Below are 20,778 nucleotides of genomic sequence, written 5' to 3'. Positions count from 1 at the left end.
TTATTGCGATTTTTTCTTACCAAAAATATGTAGAAAAAAACATAGCCTAAACTGAGGAAAAAATAATAATAATTAAAAAAAATTGGGATATTTATTATAGCAAAAAGTTTAAAATATTGTGTTTTTTTTCAAACTTGTCGCTCTTCTTTTGTTTATAGTGAAAAAAATAAAAAAACACAGAGGCGATCAAAAACCACCAAAAGAAAGCTCTATGTATGGAAAAAAATATATAAAAATTTCATTTGGGTACAGTGTTGCATGACCGCGCAATTGTCATTCAAATTCAATTCAAATTCAAATTAAATTGTCATTTAATTGGGATTATGATGCATAGTGCTGTGGCAAAGTAAATGTTATTACTTTTCACAGTTTCAGGGTTCACATCTACCTAAAGCAGCCCTTTACTCAAAAGGGGAAGTTCCACGATTCCACCTCTTCCCCCGCCTCTATCACATATGGATACATTTTTTTGGGGGGTGGGCGGACACCTAGTTTTGATACCCACTCCCACTTCCGTTCAGATTGCCTAGAGTATTTGTAGCTGCTGACTAATTTTTCTGGGGAGGACTAAAGATCCTCTTTAACATATGCTTTGAAGCTGAACTACAGACAGATATCAAAGATACTACATAAATTATTGCATCATCAAAGCAGCATTAAACCCATCTCCCTGTACTGTACCCTCCGGCCCCCCTGTACTATGTCCTCCTGCCCTCCTGTACTATATCCTGCTTATATTGCAGCCATCACTGACAATCACGCTAGGTCTTATTTTCGGGGAAACGGGGTATATACAAGCCACTGAGGCTGGGAGAGGCATTTATGACAGGGGGCATATGTACAGAGATGGGGAGTGTGTAGAAAAGGAGTGGGAGCAATGTGTACAGGGGAAAAGAGGATCAGTGTATACAGGGGTGCAGTATGTAGAGAGGGTAGGACAGTATGTATGGAGGGTGTATAAAAAAATGCAAAGGGAATGTTACTAATATAAAAAGATACAAAATTAATTATATAAATATATCAATATGTGCAAATGTGCAAAAGTGTAATTAATGAAATCCACCAAAAAATGTGTTACTCCCAATATGGATTAAATACAATATCACAAACATTAAAAATTATTTGTGTCTAAAAAGTAAAGAATATGTGCAAATGTGCAAAAGTGCAATTCGTAAAACACACAATCACATAAAACTTATGAAAAAACTGGTGTTGCTCCCAAGGAACACAAACTTCAAAGTGCAGAGTGCATATAAATCAGTCCATACAAAAGTATCCAGAGTGTGCACACAGTCCAACAGGTAATAATGACCATGCAAAGTGGATAAAGGTGCAGACTATTCCGTTTCTCCACACTTCAGTGCTTAGGGTGCACCCCTTATTTCCCCCAGCCTCTCACCTCAAAGTAAGGTCCCTAAGGACCGGAAAGCACTTCAGGAATACTGGGCTCACAGTCTTCCACCTCCTCTTAGATTTAACCACAAGGAATCAGCTTTGTATCTCCATAACTCCCAATCCGGTTTACACCATAACGGGGAAAGAGAATAAAGGGGCCTCCAATGTGTAGTATAATTAAACAGCGTTTATTTATCAAAATATCCACACTTACATTAAAATCCAGTGAATCACGAATATAAAAAGTGATACTTCCGGTCTCGGCCGCGACCGGAAGTGACGATCGACACCTAGCTCCTAGCTGACGCGTTGCGTCACATATCAGGGTCCCTTTGAGAAAGTCACATGATATGTGACGCAACGCGTCAAGGAGGAGCTAGGTGTCGATCGTCACTCCTGGTCACGGCCGAGACAGGAAGTATCACTGTTTACATTCGTGATTCACTGGATTTTAATGTAAGTGTGGATATTTTGATAAATAAAGGCTGTTTAATTATACTACACATTGGAGGCCCCTTTATTCTCTTTGAATTTGCACATATTCAATACTTTTTAGACACAAACAATTTTTTATGTTTGTGATATTGTATTTAATCCATATTGGGAGTAACACATTTTTTGGTGGATTTCATTAATTACACTTTTGCACATTTGCACATATTGATATATTTATATAATTAATTTTGTATCTTTTTATATTGGTAACATTCCCTTTGCATTTTTATATATATATTTTTAATAGATGCACTATTATTATTTATGATAATTTATCTATTTCACTGAAAATCCATATTTGTAAGAAATTTTATATGATTCTTGTATCTAGGTAGCGCCATATAAACATTGTTTATTTAGATTTGGGAGTGCAGAGAACACTTTTATATGTGAGCAGCTTCCTAAAATTAATATCAGACCCATCGGGCAAAGGTTGTGCGCAACAGTATTTACCAAATTTGCATGTATGCAGGGTGAATTTAATTTGGCATAATTCCCTAGTCGTGTTTATTTGTTGATTCTAAATCGGACTAAAAAGCCACAGTCCCATATGTAGCATAATTTACCACACTCACTATTTGCTGTGACATGCGTAGCAAACTGCCGGAAACCATCTCCCTAGTAGGGGCCCCTGATGCATTACTTTGGGCATTTATGAGCTTGCTTTGTGTAAAAAATACCCCAGCATGGGCAAATAGACCCCTGTCCACAAATTCACCTTCTTACTTTTTCTGAAAAGGGGAACTAACTTTTTAAAAAATGTAAGACTGACTTAGGAAAAAAGAGCACATCAAATGTTACCCTGCTTGTAACGTAGCTTTCGTTACAAATGTGATTGTATTTTAGGTAAAAGTACCCAAGAGACAAGTTGCTTAAAATGTTTTAAGACACGAGGAATTACCTGATACATGTGTTTGGCACAACTACATACAAATATTAAACTGTGTTCTGTGATTTCTATTTTAAGTTGAGGCTTTACATGTGCTATCAAGTCTGTGAAGTATTTGCCTATTTCCCTGAATGGTGAATCAAATGGGAGAATTTACAAGATAGTGAGACAAGTCTTCTGACTAATAATCTAAATGATTCATCATTACATGTTTTAGATTTGTTCGGAATGTACCTAATAAAGAGTGCTATGGATTACAGAGCCATTTAACAGTAAGGTGTTTTTTTTTTAACATGATTATACGAGCATTATGCAACCAGGGGGATTCAGTGAAAGCAGATGGGTTGGAATTTATACAATCCTATATTCATCTCTGTGAGAATCAGAGAAGTAGAAATTACCTGCTTTTAAACAACCAACCACATAAGCAATAAATGGAAGAATGCCCAACATCCGGTACAGTATGTCAAGAGAAAAGAAGTACAGTAAAACTTTGCAAGTAAGTTGGTCTCCGAGTGTTTCACAAGACGAGCAAATTTTTCAAAATTAATTTTAACTTTATAAAAGAGCGATGTCTTGCAATACGAGTAGCAACTGAGTAGTAAAGAGAAGAGAGGCGACTCTAAGTGTAGCAATATGGTTACATTTAATGAAGGTACAACATTTAGCAACTCACATGGTTGATGATTAAAATAGGCGCATCTGGTTCATAGGTGGATTCCCACCATTTTGCTCAATACAGAGCCCACACTTTTTAATGTGTGATGGTCTGTATTCAGTTGCTGCTCCAGCATAGGCGGTCAGTGTTCTTTGCACCACTTTAAACAAATAGAAGAAGGTGAGTGTGTGTGAAGGCAAAGGAAGCAGATACCCCTGCATGGGAAGACAAGAAGATCTAGCTGCATTCTCTATAGGAGGAGTGTATTAAAGGCTTATTTGACTCTGTAGTGGGGTCAGATCTTTAAGGTGAGTGAGCACTTCACCTGTTGGTGGTAGGTCACCAAAAGTAATGCAAAGATAGAAGAATATTTACAGTACACAAGTGGTTTCCTAGACTTTTTGGAGATTGTTTCATTATTCACATTATTTTTAGGTGTTTGTAATTGCATGGAGTTGTGTTAGAGTTATTAGTAGACTTCACATACTTATATCAATACTTTATTAGGTGGATTTAGATTTAGTAGTATCCACTCACATACCCGCTGCGCCACACTTATTTACACATTTTGTAAGTAGATTTGTATGGTTGTTGACTGTGAGGGAGTGTTGGCTGCATCTTTGCCTGGGTTATAATGCATTATTTGTGTGTTTATTTTACTGTTGGGTGATTGCGCTGATTTGCTACATGATTTTATAGGCACATCTAAATATGTGGGCATCCAGGATAAAGCTTCAAGCCTCGCTTTCAGATCGCTCTACTGCAGGGTAGTCTTCCCGGTCATGATTGCAGACTGACAGAGGTGAGAGCCTCTATGTGGACAACTTTACCCCGGATGCCTACATACTTAGATGTGCCTGTTTCAGTCATCAACCATGTGAGTTGCTAAATGTTGTACCTTCATTAAATGTAACCATATTGACACACGTACACACGAGCGAATTGTCCGGCGTACTTAGTCTGGCAAACAATCCGGCGGATAGTCCGGCGGACTTTCTACCGAACGGACTTGGCCACACACGGGCACACAGAAAGTCCGGCGTTTGCTAACATGATGACGTACAGCACGTACGACGGGACTAGAAAAAGGAAGTTCAATAGCCAGTAGCCAATAGCTTCCTTTTCGTACTTGTTTCTGAGCATGCGTCATTCTTAGTCCGGACTAGCATACTGACGAACTTATTGTCCGCTGAAACCCAAGTCCAAGATTGGACTGCAAAAATACTTTCTAAGTCCGGAAAAGTCAGCTGAAGCCCACACACGATCGAATTGTCCGGTGAAATGCGTTTCGGCAGACTAAGTACGCCGGACAATTTGATCGTGTGTACGCGGCATTAGAGGCACCTCTCTTCTCTTTTATATTCTGTAGCTCCTGGTGGATTTTTCTTTATGCATCCCCTATTGACACGTTTTTGTTTGTTTTTTCACCACAGAGGTATTCCTACCTACCTACATTTTTATATGAATAAATGGTTGTGGAACAAATCATTTGAGTTTCCATTATTTCCTATGGGGAAATTTGCTTTGATATATGAGTGCTTTGGATTACAAGCACGTTTCCAGAATTAATTATGCTTGCAATTCAAGGTTTTCCTGTATATTAAAGGTTCTTATTCTGTGTTGATGAACAATAGGATTCCATTCCATTTTTTATTTTAAGTTTTAGGTAACTTTTTAAAACTTCAACTTTTTTTTTCTTTGCTGTTTGTGGCTCCTTTTCAGGAAATTTTCTATCACTTCTAGTTAAAATGTTGTCACAGTAAGTGAGCCCCTGGTCATTAGCAAGATGGGTAAGGCTAGAAGCTCCATTACCTTTTAATTGCTGTTGTTCCATTGGAGATTTCCTCACATTCTCGTCACAGTAAACATCAGTTATGTCATCAGAACATTAAGCAATGGAAAGCTTCCCTAATGGGACACAGTCAGCAAAAAGGCCCTAACAGAGGTTCTAGCCCTCCCATACTCCCATAACTAGAAAAAATGTAGGAGAAGGGGAAAACTTGAAAAGTTGATAAAAAAATTTTTTTGGATACATGTCATTGTAGACTGCAGAGATTGTATTGTCATGGAACTGAATTCCTTTTAAGTTCTGTTCTGTCAGACACCTGCCAAGGAAAAGAGGGAAAATCACAAGGACAATAAGAACATAACAGAGGTTTTAAATCTTCCCAGTTATAATAGAAAAATGTCTTAATATTTGTCTGATTTGCCACTGGGGGGTATTTCCCCTGACATACTGTTCGGTCTAACGCTAATTTAAAACACAGGATGTAGTGGGCCCTCTAGAGTCCAGGTTGTTAAGCCAGTTCCCTGGCCCAAGGAGGGCCTCATGTGTGCCTTTTCAGAGAGACAGTAGGCCAAAGCCCCACACCAGTCTCACTGGTTCCAATTCACAGACACCACAGGTTCCATTTCTCAGACCAAAGGATTGTTTAGGAGTACTCATTACTCATCACTACAGAAAACTCCTGATACTGTGATTACAGGTCCAGCTCTTATCTGAGGCCAGTGTAATACGGGTTTCCAGATATCATGTCTAGTGCACCAGAGGACGCTTTCCAGCCATCAACCCACCACAACTAACCACCACCACTCCTAATCTGAACCGGCTGCTACTAAATTTATTCCCCCAGGTGTTGGCTGAGCAAAGGTGCCCAACCAGGTTTGCCACAGTGCAGCACATTGTAGGGCTTTTTTTGCATTACTGGACTGCCTGCAGCCTCTACACAATTGCACTCACTTCAAATTGCCACCACTTACACGTAAAATTATAAAAAGGTGAGAGTTCTTTTATTCAACTGCTTTTAAACAGTTGTTTGCATGCAAGTTACAAGAACGTGGTACAATATTCCATAATACAATCCATATAAACGGTGCATTGGGATTCCAGTAGGTGATATTCTTGATATTCTGTTCCAGAAATGGGTAAATATTCAAACCTAGTTCATTTGCATTTTGTTCCAAAAAACAGGTATCAAGAGGGTGTGCTGCCATGTCATTGTTCATACCAATCCTCACATCCTACTACAAGTATTCCAGGGAGGTGGTGTGCTCCCTGTCACTACACCTCTACATCTTCTTTTTCTTGACCCTCTCTCTACCTGCCTGCTCCTCCCTCACTATCTTTCTATATAGGCTCATAAAGCCCCTTACACTAACTGAGTGAAGAAACCCTGAAGGGTAAGTAACCCCTTGTTACAAAGAAGCAAACAGAAGTCTGTCCATGGGCACACAAAGCAGTAAAAAATTGAAAGACTAATCATTCTTCATTCTAAAAAAAAAATTGACTTGAGTTGGGCTTTCACGTTTTCATCAGCATGGAAAATAGCTGGGGATTATAAATGGTCACTTGCAAATTCTAAAGATAAGTTAAAACGTGTGAATGTGCTGTATAAATTGAGACATCCCCAGGTGTAGATCAGTCCAGCTGGGCCATGTCGCTTCCACAGAGGAATAAGATGAATTGTTGTTATCCTGTCATCATCTAAGGTGTGGATATATTAATGACTGTTCTAAGTGTGTACCTTCCAGTACCTGTCTAAAATCATTATCACTTTCTGTAAAGGAAGTGTGAAAAATGTCATAGTGCTTGTCATTTAGTAGTAAATTCATTTTTATAGTAAATTAGATTTTTAAGGAATAAAAATGAAAACGTAGCAAGGGTATAGAGATATTTTATTACTTGAACAGATAATGGATTGCATGCTGACAAAAAATGCAAGTAAAAATGAAAAATGTTATAAAAATATTCATTGTGGAATCCATATATGCCTGTTTTCCTTAAAGTTATACTCCAGGAATTCATCCACTTTCTAAAATGTGCAGGATTACTTTGGCGTAAGTCTGGTCTTAATGAGCGCTGGGAGTATAGCTATCACTATACCCTAGTTCCTCCAGCTGCAGAATCATATGCAGCAGGTAAGTCCTCTCTTACTGAGTGCTGGGAGTACAGCTATTGCTATACTCTAGTTCCTCCAGCAGAATCCTATGCGGCAATTCTGTTAACCCCTCCTCTCCCCTTGCCCAATCATAGAGCACTTTGTATTAGTGTGCCCATTCTCAAAATACAAAGCCTTCTGTGAATGGACAGTTAAGAGGAGGGGTGGGCAAAGCAGCTGCTGTGTGAGAAAGCAGCATTACTCCTGCCAGAGAGATGGAACAGTAAAACTGTCAGTTGTAAATAAGAGTTACGTCCATGAGGTGGCATACATCTCATGGGCCTTAACCCATAGTAAGCCAGCACATTTGAGAAAGTGGTGGAATTCAGCTTTAATGCCTTTTTTTAAATGTCCTAACAAAAGCAACAGAATTACAGAGAACACCATTTGATGTTGTTTAAATTGCATCTTTATAAAGCTCCAACAACCTCAGCAACACTTCCCAAGTAATTATTGACAATCCACTATTCTGGCATCAGTCAGTGGTACCCACATTCAGTGACTGGTGATGGGCATAACATGGCTACCTATTTCCCATTCAGACTTGAAGTCACAGTGTCTGGTGGAGCAAAGTCTCCCACCATTCCCTGTTTGGCTCACTTATGTCATGTGAAGAAAGCTAAAAGCCATAGACAAAGCTGAGGCTGGTAAATATGAAAAGGTGTTTCACTGTTTTCCCTCCCCTGCTTCCCACCATAGTAAAAGCAGACATTTGTTGGCTGGATTCATCTTTGAAAAGGAAACTCCCATTCAATAGGAATATTTTATGTGTGTTTTTTTTTTCTTATGGTTGTTTTGACTTTCACACTTATTACCAATTTGCATACAATAGCTATGTTTTTATCCCCTAAGACCCCTGAACTATGCTCCTTTAAAATATAATTGTTTTCCTCTGTATAATTTATAATCCTACAATTCTAGAACTCCTTAATTATGGAGGGGACAGTAGAAATGGACATTCAACCACTCACATGCAAACACCTGAAATCCTAAAACTTTAAGCTTAACTCTGGACAACTAAAATATTACTCCTTGCAGTGGGACTGTGCTGGCACTGCAAAGGTTAAAGTAATTCTCCATGCTATTGTTTGTGTTAAAATAAAAAAGATGTCAAATGAAAAGATCAATAAGCCCCACATCAAGAAGCAGACCCATGTGCATGAAGTAAGGTGAATGACAGCCTCAACCCGTAGTCCAGCCAAGCCACACCCAACACATTTTGCTCCGCCCCTTGAAGCTTAATCATGGAGCTTCCCCATAATTAAGCTCCAAGGGATAGAGCCAAACACATTGGGGACGTGGCCTGCCTGAGTCTGTCATTCACCTTATTTCATGCACATGGGTCTGCTTCTTGATGTACGGCTTATGGATCATTTCCTTTTACATTGCTGCAGCTTGGAGCTAGGATGAACTCCCTGTCCCTGCCTGCACTCACAGTTGTCTTTTTGGGTCAAAATAAAAAAGATGTTATACTTACCTACTCTGTGCAACAATATTGCACAGAGCAGTCACATCCTATCTCATCTCCTATTTGGTGATCCCCACCAGCTCTTTACGCTTCTCCTTTCTTTCTTCCTATGAGTGCCCCCTTAGAAAGTTGGGTGCCAAGGGGGCACTCATGTGGGTACGCTCTGCAGCCATGCTTTGTGAGTTGATAGACATGGCTCCTGCTTCTCTCAGAGCCTCCTGTGAATCCAGAAAGAGAGGAGAGTGGTGCTGGAGCCAGGAAAGTGGTGGAGTAGTGAGAGGTGTCAAGTGTTTTTTTACGGATGGGGACTAGAACAGATAGTGGGCATTTTTTACCATAATGCAGGGTAAATACCTTAATTAGGGTAAAGAAAATGAGTTTAGAATCACTTTGATCGCTGGTTTTGATCTAGAGGAATAAAAAAAAACATTTACTTATCCTGTTTTCTGCCCCATCCCACTGCTTGACCATTTCCCACAGCTTCTTCTCCCTTACACTCTAGGGCAGTGATGGCGAACCTTTTTGAACCCGAGTGCCCAAACCGCGACGCAAAACCAACTTATTTCTTTCAAAGTGCCAACACAGAATTAAACCTGCCAGCTTTGAATGAGCCCTAAGGGACCAAAAAGAATGCAGAATGCACTGTGCAACATACACTGACCTACCTGACCATTGCATTCACCTACATGACCATTACACTCACCTACATGACACATGCACTCACCTACATGACACATGCACTCACCTACATGACACATGCACTCACCTACATGACACATGCACTCACTTACATGACCATTACACTCACCTACATGACACATGCACTCACCTACATGACACATGCACTCACCTACATGACACATGCACTCACTTACATGACACATGCACTCACTTACATGACACATGCACTCACCTACATGACCATTACACTCACCTACCTGACCATTACACTCACCTACATGACACATGCACTCACCTACATGACACATGCACTCACCTACTGTACATGACACATGCACTCACCTACTGTACATGACACATGCACTCACCTACTGTACATGACACATGCACTCACCTACTGTACATGACACATGCTTCCTGCACTACTAACATGCCCCCACACAGTACAATGTAAATCGGAGGATCCACCCTCCTCCTTACCTTTCTATTGCCTCATCGTCCAGCTCTCCCCAGACAGCATTGAAGGAATCCCCGACATCCGACCATTCCTCGATATCCCTGGATGCCAGCTAGCAGCCATTGCACCTCTCCCCATGGAAAATCAGCTCCCAGCACCGCCCCTCCCCCTTCTCTTTTTCACAGGCTGCACTAGGACAGACTGAACCAAAGTCGTCCTGGAGCAGGGGGAGCTGACATAGGGTACCTGCAAAAAGGAATCCCTGAATGCCTTACCAGAAGTGTAGGGGTCCGGGGGAGGCAATAAGCTGCTGAACAGAGTCTGGATGGTGGAGAAAGAAGAATTTTACACTTAAATGACACACAAGGAATAAGATGACTGGCTGTCCACTCCCCTGCCGATGTCACTAGCAATGAAGCAAGGAAGAGAGCCTGCTCCTCCCTGCCTGCAACATCAGTGCAAGTGACTGACTGGCTGGGGGATTCCCCTGGCGTGCCGACAGGGAGGGCTTGACGTGCCAGCTGTGGCACGCGTGCCATAGGTTCGCCATCACTGCTCTAGGGGAATATTGGGCCGCACATCATCAGGCCCAAGGCAGGATTCATAGCCCTGCATTGGATGGGATGATCACGAAGGACAGTCTACCACCGGAGCATGGGAGAGTGCCATCTGCCTGGGGAAACAGAGGATCAGCTAAGAAAAAATTGTTTCTTCTCTCTCCTGGACAAAACGGGTTAATGACCCTTTAAGTGCAGGTGCAGCCCCACTGCAATTTTTTAGTTTCCTGGAATTGGGCTTTAATTCACCTTTTCAGCCATTAAATACTGTATAATATCTGATATAAATCAGGTTATGGGTGACCTAAATATACACAGGGTTATCATTAGATAATGTCTAACCTAACCAAATATGAAGCCACCTGTGGGCATCTTTGGGTAATAGACATGTACACTGTGGAGCCAAAACTTTTTTTTTTCAATTTAGATAGAGTAAGGATTATAACCCCTGTGAGTTTTTTTTTTTTTGCCACCTGTGCCCCATAGCCAACACAGGAAGTTAGAGGGAGTTCCTCTAAAGTGAGGGAAACCATGGTTGTCACTAGGATCACCAGAACTGGTGTCCCTATTGGAAGATTTCCCTTATGTTACTGTTCTGGGGGCAACCCCAAATTTTGGATTATCTTTCACTTTCACTTCCAGTGATAATGGTTACCAGTGCAAGAGCATAGGAGCATAGACTGCAATGAAAACTTCAAAGGTGTTCTAATTGCTTGCCACTCTATGCAAAAATGGAAAAAAAATGCCTTTAGTTATTTATACTTTAAATGTAATGTCTATTTGAAAAGAAACAAAAGCACACCACCAATTCATGACATTGTACTTTGTAAGTCATCTCCTCTTCACACCCTCAATAAACCTCTAGTGTACACTCACACTTTGAAGTCTAAATTCCTGACTAGGTACCTATTCATCATTTACCGTATATAAAATCCAAATCTCTGGCCATGTTCCACCTTGATCTCCCATGTCCACACCCCTCCATATCCTTCAAAGGTGAATTAAACAGGTCAGCTGTTTAGGCTTATAATCTGTTACCTTCACCTTTCTAAACAACAAAAGACATATGTATAGCAATAAATGATTAGGACTTTGCTAATGTATTTATCCTTGTCTGTCATTCCAGTGAACAGAAATTTTTTACACCCTTTTCATTAAAGAAATTGCATTAGAATAGACTGTCACCAAAGCAAATACAACTTCAGTCAATGTATTTACTCTTTAAATTGCGTAAAACTATCTTTAAAAAGAGAGGGGAAGGGGAAAATGAGAACATCTGGTGGCATACTGTGGAGGATATAAACTGTTTTTTGTAGGACTGTTGTTAAAAAATCATGGGATCCATACCGCTTATCTGGCAGGGCCCCCTTCCCCCGTCACAGTGCCTCACCGATCATCAGCGGCCAAGGTATTCCCCACTCCACAGCTGTATTTATACAAGAGTCATGTATATGTGTGGCTGTTGAGCGGGGAATGCAAATTATGATTGTCAGTGTGACAGACAGCCAAACAGCAACTAATATTCTGTGATCATCATCATGATAATGATGATGATCACAGCACAGTAGGATGCTTACTTTTAGGTCTTTTTTATACCCGTGTTTGATGGACAGTAAAAACTTGCATTTTTACCACCCCCAACCACTCTCTTTATGCTGCAAAGTCACTCCCAGCAGAGTACATATTATGACGGTAGTGGCGAGGGGGTTTACATACACTCCTGGTGGCTGCAGCCAAGGGGAATGTGTGTAAAACCCTTTTTGCTCCCGTCTCCTGGGCCTCTCTGCTGGATGGATGGGGCCCAAGGAATATAATTGAAATCCTTGCAAGGATTTATGTAAAATGCCTGCATGTTATAGATGGACAACAAGGCTGCTCAAGCCCCCCTATTCAGCTGATGGAGCCCCGTCACAGTACCAGAGGGCTGGTTGTACTTACTTATCAGCGGCCCTGGTCTTTTGTGCAAAAAGTAAGGTTTGGACAAGTTCTTAATATACATCAATTTTGTTCAGCACTGCACACCCACCTACATTATCATTGTGCCTTATGGTTAGTTTCCATCTTTGCCTGAAGCTTACTGCAACCTACACGGCACCTGAACATTTCTCATGAATGCAGCTCCTCATTTTGCCCAATCATTTAAAGACAGATGGAAATTATCTGAAAAAAATCTGTAATATTATAAATGTTTGCTTTTGGGTTTAATACTACTTTAGGCTCCATGCACACTGGGCTTTAAAAAAAAACTCCAGTTCCCTTAGCACAAACATTTTTAAGCCAGTGTGCATGGAGCCTAAAGGTCAACAGGGCTGGTATAAAGTTCCAAAATAGCTACACAAGGTCATAATTTAAAATGTGTCTAACCATATAAATGTTTTCCACCATATGCTAACTGTACACAAGAGGTTCTTCTATGAGTTATGTGGGCTAGAAGAAAGCCTTTGTATTACTTTCATTCCCTATTATTTCCTTAAAATATTCCTTTTACATTCTATCATGCCATACTCTTCAAGACAATACAGCAGTCTGACAATTTGTTAGTTTGAGTGGTGATATAATACAAGGTTTCCTACAACACCAAAAACATGCTAGCTAAACAACTTCAATACCGGGCACTTTCATCCCCTTCCTGCCCAGGCGGATTTTCTGGCACTGATAAGCTGCACTGATGGGGCTGCATTGATAATCAGGGCACTGATTATAAATGGCCTGATTATCAATGCAAACAAAGCACTGACAGCCTTGTCGGGTATCAGCTGTCCTTTCCTCACACAGACACGGTGAGGAAAGGACTGCCGATAACTGACAAGTCTGTTTACATGTGATTGGAAACAGCTGATCACCTGGTAAAGGGCCGCTGTGATTGGGCCTTTACTGCAATCTGTGATCAGTTGTGTCCAAAGGATGCCTCAGGGGGCGGGTTCTGGGAAGACATCCATGGACACCCTCCCAGAACTAGAGAGCTACTCTGTAGCCATCTTTCGGCTATAGCGTGGTAATAAAGTCATTAAAATGCTTGGCTTGAAAGTTTGGTTATCATTTTCCTGCCATTTTGGTTATTATTTTCCTGTCATTTTTACGTTTATTTCGATAATTTTTTTCCTCTACCCTTTCACATCATTCCAATCAGTGGTCTTGACACCCCGTTTGCTTTCTCTGCTTGCTTTCCTCAATGGCTGATGATGCATACATAGCCCTTATGTGGCTCCAGGCTCACTACCCTATGATTAAGCTCCCATGGGTGGAGTGAAGCTTGTCAGGGGGCATGGCTTTGGCAGGGACTTATGGGTTGAGGCCACCTTGAAGTCTACACTAGGTCTGGCATTGGTATACTCTGAGAGTGCTGGAGACAATCTCCAAAGCACTCAACATACAGAAAAAGCCTATTAACTTCCTGTTCTCTGAATTATTAATTTCTGATTACATTTTTGCCATTGCTCATGTTTCCTCTTTCTTTGTTACAGTATTCTACAGGTGGGAGCTATCCCATTACATACATTTCTGCATCACACTACCCTTATCAAAGGATCGCTCCACAAGCTGGCATAGAGCCCCAACAGCCTCTCTACCCCAAGCCTATCTATTCCTACAGGTAAGCCTCAAGAAGGGTCCAGCTTCTCTTTTTGAATGTCTCCTCTTATTTTGTCTCATGGTATTAATACATAGCGTGCAGAGTAAAATCTTGTTGGAGAAAGCATTTTTACTTCTTACTCATGCATTATTTAGTGGTGAAACTTGTAGTTTCCTTTCTTCCTGTTTTCCTAAATAAATTATAAATATTCGATCCTAAATGTCAATAAACAAGTAAAAAGAGCACCTCCATGTTTGCCATTTTTTTCCATACTTTAGTCCAACATTATAGTTGAACTCCAACCTTATTATTAGCCATGCACAGAATAAGGCTGAACTCCAGAACTGGAACTGTGTAAATGCACAGTAGGCCTTTGCTTTACACTATAGACATAATACCTTAGCCTGATCTGACTAATGGCACGTACACACGATCCGAAAATCGGACGCATTTCATGGTAGTCTCATATTGAAAATGGAAAGGTTAGTAAAGTGACTAAAGTTCTCGTATGACAGAATAAAAAAAATCGGAAGTGATGTCATGTGTTTTAGTGTATTTGTATTGTATTTTCGGACAACAACTGCACTTATTAAAATCGTACGATCTTGTATAGTATGAGAAAACTTTTTGTTAACAGAACAGCCTCAAAAGTAACAGAAAAGATCCCTAAATCTGATTAAAGTGGAAAGCCAACTTTTAAACTTTTTTCAGAGAATACAGGAAAAGTGGTGGCTCTTATTCTCCTTCCTCTAACTGAATAGTTTGATATTGTCCAATGTAATCTTTTAGATCAACCAAATTTGCCAACAACTGGGTACTGTGGTGGTCTGCCTAGCTGGTAAATTTCATTGATTTGACAGAAAGAATCCAAAAACAAAATGTGAATGTGGCTAGTGTAAGAGTCTTAGACATTCCAAGCACCAGTGCTGCATATGTTATGTACTTTGTGTGCTAAGCCAGCTCTTAAAAGAACTCTTGCAAATTTTACATGTACACATTTTTGTCTTTGACTTTCTAAAAGTTATTTTTAACAGCAAAAATATAACTTGTAGGTTGAACTGTTCATGCCTTTTTCAACCTCCTAAATTCCTTTGAAAAAATGCACCAGTGGGCAAATTCCTCCATCATCTTGAATTATTGCGCCTAGGAATCATTTCAAAATTTAAGAGCAGTTCCATGCTTGAATTTTCTTTTCCACTGCATATAAAGAAATAAAAAAATAAAAATAAATACTCATATGACTATTATATGTGTTTTTGAGTAGAGGAAGAAGGCAATTACAAATGTAATTTTTAAAGTACACTAAGGCTATATTTTCACAGATTGTTTTTGTTACAGTTAGAGCATACTCGTTTTCAAAAATCATACAGGTAGAAAAAACTGTATGTTTACAAAATGTTTATAACTGATATTTTTGCTCAGACTAGCACCAATGTTGTTAGTTCTTGGTGCAAGACTTTCAGCGCCAAAAATAAGGACTAAAGACTGTGCAGCAATATCCATGTTCTCTAAAGCCTTGTACACACGGTAGGACTGTTGGCAGGGGATTGTCTGTTGACAGACTATTGGCCTAAAATCTTACCATCAGTACGCTCATTTTGCTATTACATTTTCAGTAGACAATGGCTTGACATCAGATTTTTGTATGGTCAGTACACAAATCCATCACACAAAAGTCGAAAGTCCAAACACGCATGCTTGGAATCAATGCTCACCAAACACAGAATTAGCAGAAGGGGCCCAAAGGGTTGCACTCAAGAGCTGATATTCCTCGTAGTACGTCACTACGTTCGTGTTTGTGGCACGACAATTGTGTACCGTTAGTATGTAAGACAAGTTCCTGGCACAAGCCCTTTTGACAAAAATCAGACGCTCGGTCTGCCAACAATCATACCGTGTGTACAAGTTTTTAGCCTTATAAGCCTTGAACTCTACCCATAGCTCCATTCTGAACCATAACATTTAACATAATTTAAAGTAGAATTCCAGGATAAACCAAACTAATCTTAAAATGCTCTATCCTTCTCCTAACACTTATCCTGACTAATCTGTGTAAGAAAAATGTATATAAAAATGTATATACTTACCTATTTTCAGGCTGCTCTGGTCACAGGATCCAGCTAGCCTTTGTTAGGCAGCAGTGGGTTCAGGGGAGAGGAGGAAGCACCAGCAACAGACTAGAGATACACTTTAGTGATCCTATGTGCAACATCACCTTGCTCAGGCATTGCCAATCACTCTCTTCTCCCATACAAGTGCTGCAGGTTAGTTAGAAAAAGTGAAGGGAGGGAGGGAACATTTTTAGGATTAGTTAGGTTTTTCCTGGAATTTTACTTTAAAGTGTATCTATAGCCAAAAACCTTTTTTAAGCTTTGGGAAGAGTTAAAGCCTATGTCAGTTAGTTGTTTGCTGTCTGTGTCTCTTTTTGGAAATATACCTTTACTTCCTGTTACAAAGACACAACAGGAAATGAGAGACAGTTGTCACCAGAACAAGTTTTCTCACTGGAAGATTTCCAGTCTTGTTCCAAAAACAACCATAACATTTTGGATTTCTTAATAGTTTGTGTCCAACTGACATTGATTATCAAGACAAATAGAGGGTAAATCTCTATTTGGGGACAGAGGCCTAAACCCAATGCTGTCCATACACTGTTTGTTTTTTTTTGTTTTGTTTTTTCAGACAGTGATTGAACAAAAAATAAGATTCCTCCATCCACAAGGTGGATGGAGGAACTCCTCTTTCTGGGAGATTTAATTCTGAGCTGTTAGAATACACCAAGAACAGTTTTTCGTTGCAATTACCTATTTCCCCCTATTTCTGATGTTATGGTCTCGTTCTGTATTTTTCCCTGGCTCTCTCTTAAAACAATAAAAAATTTATATTTGAAAAAAAAAAAAGAATAAACCAAGTTTTTCACGTCAGTCAATGATTGACTTTTGTCAACCGAAGATGGACACACACTGAGCAAGATTTGGCTGGTCCCTGTATGACTAGCTTAACATAAGGCATTGCCCTTCCACACGTTACCCAAAACTAAAAGAAAAAAAAAAACTTTTGGCTACAGATTTACTTTAACATTCAAATAATCCCTAAACCAAAAACGTATCTAATAAATATAAATGTAAGCCTAATAGCACCAAGATCACACATTCCTTAATTAGATCAAAAAATGCCCAAAATCTTGCTTTAAAAGGGACTCATGCATCACAGGGATACTGCACAGTTCAGCACCCTCGTGTGTATGGTATTTACCTAAACACAATGGCATGTTCATTTCTGTCATGGCTCTTCTGAATTACCAAGAATGCCATAAGCCTCGCATATGTCAGGAGATCCTAGCTTGGATGCATGATGTAAATATCAAGAACTGCAGCATACTCCACTAAACAGTGAAATAGGAGATTAAGAGCTCCAAAAGGACCCAACTAGACTGATGTAGTTGTTGAACCCAAGTCAATGATTAGTAGATTTACAACTACAGGTTCCTAGAGCCTCTAAAAGGTCACAGGACCAATCTCATTACTGCAATTTTTATTATTTTCACGAATCTAAGTAATTAGGAGAAACGGTTTATATGAGCAAACCTTGGGATTGTTCACACCATGTCCGTTGAGCTGTGCACACCACCACATGTGTATGAAGTGAACAACATAATACAACTTCAGAAGTGACGTCATGTGTTGACTAGTTCAGCATGTATTCTTTTGTTTCTGAGCATGCGTAGTCTTCCGCTTATGATTTTTTTTTGTCCGAAAACCATACTAATTAAAGAAAATCGGACGTTGAGTTCACGTATGACAAAAAATTTATAGTCTGCACATCCAGCATTTATCTGATGAAAAACCGGAAACGGCTGTCGAAAGCACCATTCTAACGATCCAAAAATCGGCAGATCGTTTGGCCAAAATTTTTTGTCCGAGTTTTGTATCGTGTGTACGGGCCTAATATGAAGACAATATTCGCAGCGAGACACAAACAGCAAAAAATAAAGTTAAAAGGAAACGTTTTGACCATATATAAACTTTTTCTCTCTCACACATACACTTTTATTAATCAATCATTTAGTATTCTGTTATTAACAATTTTTGTATTTACTTTAAAAGCATCCTAATATTTATGGCCCTGAAGAACAGTAAAACGGGAAGCCTTCCTGTGAGTGAGATCTACAATTTTATGACTGAGCACTTTCCTTATTTCAAGGTAAGGCAATACAAACAGAAATGCTTATCTGAAAATGAAGTTGATAGGAACTTGCTTGAACAGAAGCTCACTTAACTGTCCAAACGAGCATGGCAACTAAACTGACACATACACAAACATTTCAGCGTAATTTGTGAGCATGTGATATCTATGAAAATACTACTCCAAGTATAACCTTGTCTTGCTGATTTTCATTAACTATGGCAAGAAAAGAATGTGTATTGAATTTGCTGCCCCAAAGCAGATGTGTATTTAATAAACTCAAACAAGTAAAAAATGCAGCACCTGTCACGGCTAAAATTTCATTAAAACAACTGATTCTTCTGTAGTGGAAACACATATCTTAGTGTGGCTTATTAAAGTGTTAAAGTCTCAGTTTTTTTTCTTTAAAAATATCAAACATGTTATAAATACCTACTCTGTGAGTGGTTTTGCACAGTGCAGCCCAGATTCTCCTCTTCTCGTGTCACGTACCTTCTAGTAGCGAGCCCGGATTGCGGAGAGAGGCCTCCCTTACGACTCCCACTACCGGTTTCCTGGCAATGTAACAGGGAACACAGGAGTAAGGAGGGGTACAGGTGCCTGGCAGGATCAACAGATGGGTAGGATGGGTAGGCAAGGTTCAGTGGAGCAGGTAATCACAGTGAAGGGATCAGCAGGTAGTTTATAGCAGACACACAGTTCAAGGAGCAGGTAACTTGGCAATAAGCAGTGCAGGAAAGCAGGCCACTTGTAGCAGGTGAACAGTGTAATATACACAAGTGCTTGCAGCAGATAAACAGTCAATATAAGCAGGCACTAGGAGCGGATGGACAGTGCAATACTAGCAGGTTACTTATAGCAGATGACACAGTTCAGTATAAGCAGGTGACTTGCAGCAGATAGGTAGTTCAATATGAGCAGGCACTTATAGCAGATGAACAGTTCAATACTAACAGATCACTTGTAGCAGATGACACAGTTCAGTATAAGCAGGTGACTTGCAGCAGATAGGTAGTTCAATATGAACAGGCACTTATAGCAGATGAACAGTTCAATACTAACAGATCTCTTGTAGCAGATGACACAGTTCAGTATAAGCAGGTTACCCTTTAGCAGACGGATGGTCAGAGCAAGCCGGATCGGATACCAGACAGGAACGAAGTACAAGGGAACAGGCAGGAGAATAGTCACAACAAGCCGAGGTCGGGTGCAGGCGGATAGCAGATAGGTCACAGGCAGGCCGGGTCAAACAGGAACAAACAATACGGATCAGGTCTCACAGATATAACGCTGTAGAGCAGACAGCAAAGACTGTTGGCAAGAAGCTGGTTTAAATAGGCCGTTTGGCGCCAATACGGACGCACGCACGCGACCGTGCGCGTGCCCGCGCACGCGCACCTGTGTACGAACGTAAGGGCGTTCGTACGATCGTGCGTACCCGCGACGATCGTACATCAGAAGACCTGGAGGACCATCTCTTCGTGAGATTTTCATGACATCTCGGGTTCCTCACCGGCACTTCTGGCCAAGTGCCCACCACAGCAAGCAGTTTAATACATGCACGCAAAAAAAACTTTTTGACTTTACAACCACTTTAAGCAAACAAGGCCAGATAAGCAATGTTTGAACTTTATTATGTAGCCACAGCTGTTCTCAACCAGTGTTTTATGGAACCAAAGCCCTAGAGGTTGCTAGGGGTTCATTGAGCAATTTCTGCCTTTCATTGAAATAACCACTGGTATAAAGCTATATTTTTAGCTATCTGTAAGGGCAATGATTCTTCCCATTGACCACAAATGTTAGGAGCACTCCTCCCAGTGACTATCATGCTTATATACCTTGAGGTGTAAATAAAAGATATTAGCAAGGGTTCCCTGAGATTGGAAAACTATTTTAAAGAATCCTCAGTGTTAGAAAAGTTGACAAAGGCTTGTCTAACCCATTGAGATGCAGAAATTTGGCAGTGACTAAAGGTCAGTTCAACTAAAGCTGGCCATAGATTGATTGAAATTTGGCAGGTTTAGCAGGGACCAGACAAATTTTGAATCTATGAATCTATGTCATTCCCGTATGTGAGAATGGCATAATGGTCAGTGGGAGGAGTGCTCCTCATATTTATGGACAATGCAAAAAATCCCAGCCCTTACAGATAGCTAATTTGATATTTGAAGGTACCAGACTTGGTCTGGGCACCTAAGCTATGTCAAAACTTTATTTACCTTCGCACTTGTCATAAAAGGTTAATATATTAAAGATAAATTTCAGGTACGGATATTCTGTACATAGTTACATAAATTTTGTACTATGTACTGTATATATCATATTTACTAGACGTATGCACAACAATAATATTTGTTTAATTTAGTTTTGTTTCTTTACGTTTCCGTTGATTCGTAACGATTCGTAATTTCGTAAGATGTGAGTTTTCATATTCGGACTCAATCGTATTTTCGTAACAGATATATTTTTGTTGATACAAAATTA

General features: G+C 40.0%; 1 protein-coding gene across 1 annotated transcript in view; it reads left to right on the top strand.

Annotated features, from left to right (window-relative positions):
- Positions 1–20,778, top strand: part of FOXN1 (forkhead box N1) — a 113,961-nt gene that overhangs the window by 81,375 nt on the left and 11,808 nt on the right. Inside the window, exons 6-7 of the mRNA XM_077480434.1 lie at positions 14,003–14,130; positions 18,216–18,312. Of these exons, the coding sequence (XP_077336560.1) occupies positions 14,003–14,130; positions 18,216–18,312 (225 nt within the window). The remainder of the gene's footprint in view (positions 1–14,002; positions 14,131–18,215; positions 18,313–20,778) is intronic.

This window comes from Lithobates pipiens, unplaced genomic scaffold (assembly GCF_037356315.1).
Source record: "Lithobates pipiens isolate NorthernLeopardFrog02 unplaced genomic scaffold, aLitPip1_a1.2 Scaffold_16, whole genome shotgun sequence".
Classification (NCBI taxonomy): domain Eukaryota; kingdom Metazoa; phylum Chordata; class Amphibia; order Anura; family Ranidae; genus Lithobates; species Lithobates pipiens.
Note: the sequence above shows the minus strand (reverse complement) of the source record. Positions and strands in the feature narration are given on the sequence as shown.